This window comes from Saccopteryx leptura, chromosome 3 (genome assembly GCF_036850995.1).
Source record: "Saccopteryx leptura isolate mSacLep1 chromosome 3, mSacLep1_pri_phased_curated, whole genome shotgun sequence".
In the NCBI taxonomy this organism is placed as follows: Eukaryota; Metazoa; Chordata; class Mammalia; order Chiroptera; family Emballonuridae; genus Saccopteryx; species Saccopteryx leptura.
In genome coordinates this window covers 66,777,034-66,783,466 of record NC_089505.1, presented here as the reverse complement: position 1 = coordinate 66,783,466, position 6,433 = coordinate 66,777,034, and the positions used below count along the sequence as shown (strand labels likewise).

At 55.9% G+C, this 6,433-nt stretch overlaps 1 protein-coding gene across 4 annotated transcripts; it reads left to right on the top strand.

Moving 5' to 3' along the window:
- Positions 1–214: 214 nt before the first annotated feature.
- On the top strand, positions 215–5,973 carry MAMSTR (MEF2 activating motif and SAP domain containing transcriptional regulator). Of its 4 annotated transcripts, none has more exons than XM_066371898.1 (10): positions 215–247; positions 814–915; positions 2,087–2,125; positions 2,725–2,897; positions 3,035–3,219; positions 3,550–3,652; positions 3,859–4,053; positions 4,305–4,478; positions 4,559–4,613; positions 4,743–5,973. In XM_066371898.1, exons 2-10 carry the CDS (start codon positions 858–860, stop codon positions 5,024–5,026), a joined length of 1,266 nt encoding a protein of 421 aa, XP_066227995.1. In that variant the 5' UTR covers positions 215–247; positions 814–857; the 3' UTR covers positions 5,027–5,973. The 4 variants fall into 4 exon arrangements, with proteins under 4 accessions (XP_066227995.1, XP_066227994.1, XP_066227993.1 ...); XM_066371897.1 differs by lacking the exon at positions 215–247 and adding an exon at positions 276–728 and having other exon boundaries at positions 831–915; XM_066371896.1 differs by lacking the exon at positions 215–247 and having other exon boundaries at positions 276–915; positions 2,755–2,897.
- Positions 5,974–6,433: the final 460 nt, after the last annotated feature.

Sequence of the window (6,433 nt, the reverse complement as noted above, 5' to 3'; positions counted from 1 at the left end):
GCCCAGGACGCGGAGGAGGAGCGAGCCGGGGAACCCCGACGTCCGCCCCGCCCCGGTTCCTTTCAGCCTGTGCTCCCGCCCCTTCTCAGGGTCCCAGGCGGGGCTCCGGTCTCCCCGCCCGCCTTCACGGGCTCCCGGCACGCCCCCAAAAGGGGGGGCCCCAGGCTGGTGGGGTGGAGCCTGCGGTCTTCAGCCTAGACCGCGGGACTCCACCTGCTCCAGAGCACAGCTACACCGAGCCCACCTGGTGAGAAGCCCCTGGGGTGGTGGGATGACCCATCTTACCTCTTCTGTCCCCTCTCTGGACCTAGTCCCTTCCCCACAGGCCATGAAGCTGACACCATCCACTCCCTTCTCAGATGCAGATAGAAGAGACTTTTTCATGTCCCCGGGATCTATCAGATCCCGTTCCCCTCTTGATCAAGGATGTTAGATTCTAATCCCCTCAGAGTATTGAGTTCCAACCCTTCACCCCTTTCTCCTTCCTCCCCTTTCATAGACCCAGGGGGTCAGTGCTCCAGTGTCCTTCTTAGGACCCAGCAGTCCCAGATCCCAGGTCCTTTCTACCCCAGGCTCCAGGAATTGGGGCCCTTAGCTCTAAAAGTCCGGGACCCCAGCCTCTCCTCTCTCAGCCCCAGGAGTCCAGGCCCTCTTTCCTCAGGCGCGGAGTCCGGGTTCCCAGCCTCCGTCCCCAGGATCCAGAAGTTATGGCCCAAAGCCTCTCCTGTGTGAGTCCTTCGGACTCTTTTCCTGCTGCGTTCATGTGCAGGGGCAACCTTTTGACCTCTGTTCTGACCCTGCCTCCTGTGGCAGTCCTGCCTTCCCCTCAGTCCAGGTCCTCATTCCCAGCCTTGGCAATGACTCTGGCGGCTTCCTCCCAGCGCTCCCAAATCATTCGCTCCAAGTTCCGATCTGGTGAGAGGCTTCTCTGTGCTTGTAGGGAAGGGGGTTCTCTGGGTCCAGGGAATACTCTATCTGGGAGTGTGCAGTGCCGGGTAAGGTGGGAGGGGGAGGTGGAACCCACAAGGCATGTGTTTTCTGTGCAAAAGAGCACTTGTGCATTAAGGAGGCCCCAGCAAAGGGGTTGAGTTGTGTTGGATCAATGAGTGTGCAAATGGCTAGTGTATTGTTCATGTGAACAGTTGGAAGTGGGCGCCTAGGGGCAGGTGTACAGGGAATCAGTTCCTGCAAAGGAACAGGGACTTAAGCTGACACTTGTGCAAAGCGAAGTGCAGAGACTCCGGAGCGACCAGTGTGGGAATGTAGGTGAGAGGACAGTGAGCTATCAGGCTGTGAAAATGTCAAAGTTGTATTTTAGGTCCCAGTGCAGGTGGAAAGTGTGCAACTGAGTGGAAGTCAATTCCTGAGTAGGCAAAGTGTAGTTGAGTGTGCAAATGAGTGTGCTTGTGTTGTTGGGTGGGTGCAAAGACAAAGTAACCAAAGAGCAAGGAGTATGCAAGAGTGCAAGTATAGGAAGGGCAGAAATGTGCAAAGGGACCAAATCCTGAATATGCAAATAAGTGTGTTAATGTGACTTTGTGAGTGGCAAGACAGAGTGAGCCAAGAGTGAAGAGTGTCAAATGGTACATACAACCGTACAAAAGTGGTGTGTATGTAAAGTTAGAGCCCAGGGAATTGTGTGTCTGAAGGTGGGCGTGCAGGGGGATGACTGTGGAAAGGCTGAGAGGCAACAGGGCAGGCAGCAAGCATGTGCAAAGCAGAGTGTGTGGGTAAAAGCAGGCGAGGTACAAATGGGCCAGGCTGCCAAGATGGTGACTGTGCCAAGGGTGGGGTGGGCACACACTCCTAAAGGGGGCAGGTGGGGATGGGGGCAGGGCTGCCTCCTGCTCGCACACTGGCTGGCACCTAGCCCTGGAATGGCTCTGGCCCTCGGAGCTCTGCTGGCAGGGAGCAGGCGGGAGGCCCAGGAAAGGGAGCGGGCCGCTTGCCCACCCGCCTGCCCGTGGTGTATGTAAGGGGGCTGGGCATAGTATTCAACCAACTGGAGCTTGAACCGCCTGCCAGACCAGGCTCCCAGACACTCCCTTCCTGCCTTTCTCCTCCCACTCCCTTCTTCCCTGCACAGTCCTCCAGCTTCGGATCCACAGACGGTATCAGAACCCGAGTAAGTGTGGGCCCTGAAAGGGAGGGAGTGGCAGCCCCACACCCCTGGGGCACCCTGGAGAGTGCAGTTGCCAGGCTTTCTTGCTGGTTCCCAAGCCTCAGTCCCCACGCCCCAGGATACATGAAAATTCATCCCATCCTGTCCTCTCAGAGGTCCCAGGAGTACAAGTCTCCTGCCACCCCACCCCTAGGAACTCTTTGGCTTTTCCACTCCAGTGAAATGCATGAACCCAAAAGAAAACGTCCCAGACTCCACATTTGGCACACATATGAACCTCAGGACGTGGCTTTGGGCTTCTCTCTCCCCCCAAGACCAGACTGCTAGCCCCACCCCTGTTCCAGCAAAACCCCAGAAATCTGTGGTCCTCAACTGCCACACCCATTGGTGACTGAGGACAGGATTGTTGCCTTTCCTGAGAATGTAAAAGGAGGGGGTTCTAGCACCTCCACCCACACATCCATAAGTCTGGGCACCCAGATCCCTCCACTTGGGTTTCCCTTCCTGGTCTTGTCTCACACTGAAGGGGGGGGGGGTCTGAGGCCTCCAGACCCTCCTTCCCACACAGCCTTATTCTTCCCTGCCTGGCATGCTGCCTGCAGGCCTTTCAGGGTCCTTTACCACCTCTCCAGCCTCAGATCCAGATCCGTGGATCTCAGCCTCAGGCCCAGCTCTGGTCCCCACCTCAGCCCAACCTTCGGGCCCTGCCCCTTTCCTCTCCAGTCCTGGGGTCCTGCACTCTGACTCACAACACTGCTCTTGGAGGTCCCTGGAGGTGAGTCTCCACCTGAGTGAGGGGAAGTCCCCCTGAGGGTCTAGCCTTGGTCTTTCTTCCTGCTGGCCTTTTTGGGGCTCTGGGGCAGGGAAGTTGGAATGAAGCTGAAGCGCATGACATCACACTTGCTTTTTCAGGAGTCTCCCAAGATCTCCCAACATTGGAGGGAGGCCAAACCCAAGAGGAACTTGACATACGACCAGTACACTCCCCCAGAGCCAAGACAAGGGTCTAGGGCAGACCCCCAGGCCAAAGGGTCAGCCATGGGCCCCCCTGGGCCACCTCTGTGGGAAGAGACAAACTCACAGCAGCCACCTCTAAGGTATGACTCCCGTTTCTCTCCTTCAGGAACTTCAAGCCCCCAGCATCCTCCTTCTTCAAACCCAAAGTCCCAGGTCAGGACAGTCCAGACCTTAGCCCCCTCCTCCCCTAGGACTCCAGCCCCTCTTCCCTCGGTTCTCAGGAGTCTGAGCCCCAGCCCCTCTGCTCCCATGCACAGGAATAAGCCTCCTGGGTTTGCTGCCTCGGAGGCCCTGAATTCTGGTCCCATATTTTTCTGCATCTTCACGAGTCCCTGTCTTTATGGACCCAATAAAGACTTTTCTCTGTGTGCTCCCTCTAACCGCTGTTTCCACCTCACGACTATCGCCAGGATGAAGCCCACTCTCCTTCCTCCCTCCCTCCCAGAAGTCTCCAACTCCTCGCCTCCTCCACACAAGCTGGAACTTCAGACCCTTAAGCTGGAGGAGCTAACGGTGAGTGTGGGGAACAACTTCCCAGGCTGGCTCTTTCCCTCGGTGCGGACGCAGAAGTCTAACCCTGCGGCCTCTGCCCCATCAGAGATCCAGAAGCTGGGGCCCCCAGTCCTTCCTCTCTCCATTTCCAATTATACAGCCCCAACCTCTTCCTGCGCCCCGAGCACACCCAGCACGGTTTCTCCCCGCCCCGCCCCTCGCCCCAGGTCTCAGAGCTCCGGCAGCAGCTGCGTCTGCGGGGCCTCCCGGTGTCCGGGACCAAGTCGATGCTTCTGGAGCGCATGCGCGGAGGCGCCCCACCCCGCGAGCGGCAGAAGCCGCGGCGTGAGGATTGTCTGGCGGGTGTTCCCTGGCCACGCCTCAGGCCCAAGGCCCTCATAGCGGCCCGAAGGCAGGGCTCGGTGAGAGCGGGACTCTGCTCGTGTGGGCCAATGAGGAGAAGATAATAGAGAAATGACTAGCCAATGAAGCGCGGGGGCGTGGTTAAGAGAAAAGGGGGGAAGAGAAGCCAATGAAAGAATAAGGGGCTTGGCCGGAGGGTTCGAGGAGTGAAGGACCGGAACAGGATTCAGGGAGTAGAGCCGCGGGTTGCCAGAGGGTGAGGTTGCGCGAGTGGGCGTGACTTATGGAAACGCCCTCTTCTGGGGTCTAGTCCAAGCCAAGCCCAACATCAGACCCACCTCCTCTTCCTCGTGACGCTGGAACCCTCCTGGCTGCTCCAGCTCCGTCTCTGGCGCCGGCTTCAGCGCTGACCCCTTCCTCGGCACCAATCTCAGCAGCCTTGACTCTGGAGGAGGAGCTGCAGGAAGCCATCCGAAGGGCTCAGGTGAGAGGGAGTGGGCTAGTGGTCTCTGGTCAAGATTCTGGCTGGAGCCCCAGGTTCACTCCGCTTCTGCCCATTTGCAGTTGCTTCCCAACCGGGGCATCGATGACATCCTGGAGGATCAGCTGGAGCCTGATGGTAAGAGCCAAACTCCTAGATTTGGGTAAAGGAGACTGAGAATCTGGACTCCGGGAAACAGGAAACCCTTAGGGAGTTAGGGTCTGGTCTCTGCCTTCCTAAACTCACGCTCTATTTCTTCTCCTGCAGACCTGCTACCCCCTATCCCCCTGGACTTCCCCGGTTCCTTCGACGTGCTGTCCCCCTCCCCAGACTCTGAAGGCCTCTCATCTGTCTTCTCTTCCTCGCTCCCATCCCCCACAAACTCCCCGTCCCCTTCTCCCAGAGGCCCCACGGACTCCTTGGACTGGCTGGAAGCTCTGAGTGGGGGTCCTCCGCTGGGCTGTGGCCCTCCAGCCCCCAGCATCTTCTCTGCTGACTTGTCTGACTCCAGTGGCAGCCGGCTGTGGGACCTGCTGGAGGATCCATGGTGATGGATTTCTGGGGTCTTGAGGGACTGAGAACTGATAGGGATGGGAAGATCAAAGAGACAGACACCCTGAAGGAGGGGTTGGATCAGCCAGCAGAGTCACCTCCCACCACAGACCCAGAATCAGAAAAAAAAAAAACTCTCTTCTCCATCTGTCCCCTGAACTGTTGATGACATGCCAACCATCTGACTTTTGCCTGCCTGAACTCTATAGGTTTCCCTCCATGGTTGTGTGGTGCGGGTAGGAAGGTTTCATCTGCTGCTTGGCCAGGGTAAACAAGCTGCTTGATGCTTCCTTCAGAGACTTCTTGGATGTCTTCTTCTCCTCATCCCACCAACTACATGGCTACCTGTTGCTGGGGCATCTGGAAGGTGGTCTGTGCTCTTTGGATGCAGGAGAGGGGCCGGGAAGAGTGAGGAGGGAAAATTGGGAGCTGGATCCTTGGCTTCTGGTTGGAGATGAGAAAATCAGAAATGTCATGTCCGAGGTAAGACTCTGTGGGAAGCAGAACCTGAGACAAGATTCATGTGTCCATGATTTATTAAAGAAATGCTCCCAAAAGAAACCAAAAAGGAGTGGATGAAATAGGAGAGTGGAGGGGAAGGAGACCGACAGGAGTGTGCAGTCAGGTGAAGTCCCAACTTCAGCCTGATCCCTGAGGATAAATTAAGTTGCACAGTCTTTCCTACCTTGAGGCAAAGGAAACTGGTCCTTTATGGCAAAGGGAGATCCTAGTTTGGGTTTTTATCACTGAATAACAAACCATCCTAAAACTTATCTTAAAATAATTATTCTCTACAATTGCTCACAATTCCATGGGTAGATTGGGCTCAGCAAGGCAGTTCTTCAGCACTGTGTGGTGTCAACAGGGCTGCAGTCATCTTAGGACCCAACCAGGCTACAAAATCCAAATGACACTCAGACATGCCTGGTGCCTTGGCAGGGATGGCTGCTGGGCTGGACTCAGATGGGTGGTGGACAGCCGGCCTTTTCTCATTCTCTGTGTAATCTCAGTGCTCTCCCTTCCTAAAGTGAGTGTTTCTAGGGGAGGAAGAAGAAGCTGCCAGTCTCTTATAGACCAAGCTTGGAACAATCACAGTGTCACTGCCACCTTTTCTATTGGTTAATACAAGTCAGGCTAACTCTGACTGAATATGGGCGGGACTACTCCAATGTGTTAATATTGGAGAGGGGAGGAGAGGGGAAGTCGTGGTCCTTGGGGACCAGATTTAGAAACTTGCTACTACATTCCTCTGGTTAGTCATGGGCTATGGGTCCTGAGAAGGGGCTGGGAAACAAACTTCCAAGCACTGTGACCTCAAGGGCAATCCTGGAAAAAAGGTCACAAGGTAATTTGTTAGCAGAAAAGTATTTTAAAATGTAGATATTATTCAGGTATGATGAGGTCAA

Coding starts and splice junctions, on each gene's coding strand:
- MAMSTR (XM_066371895.1), top strand. CDS start 708: ATGGCCCAAAGCCTCTCCTGTGTGAGTCCTTCGGACTCTTTTCCTGCT. Junction 3,220..3,549: donor TCACAGCAGCCACCTCTAAG/GTATGACTCCCG, acceptor GACTATCGCCAG/GATGAAGCCCACTCTCCTTC. Junction 4,614..4,742: donor GGATCAGCTGGAGCCTGATG/GTAAGAGCCAAA, acceptor CTTCTCCTGCAG/ACCTGCTACCCCCTATCCCC.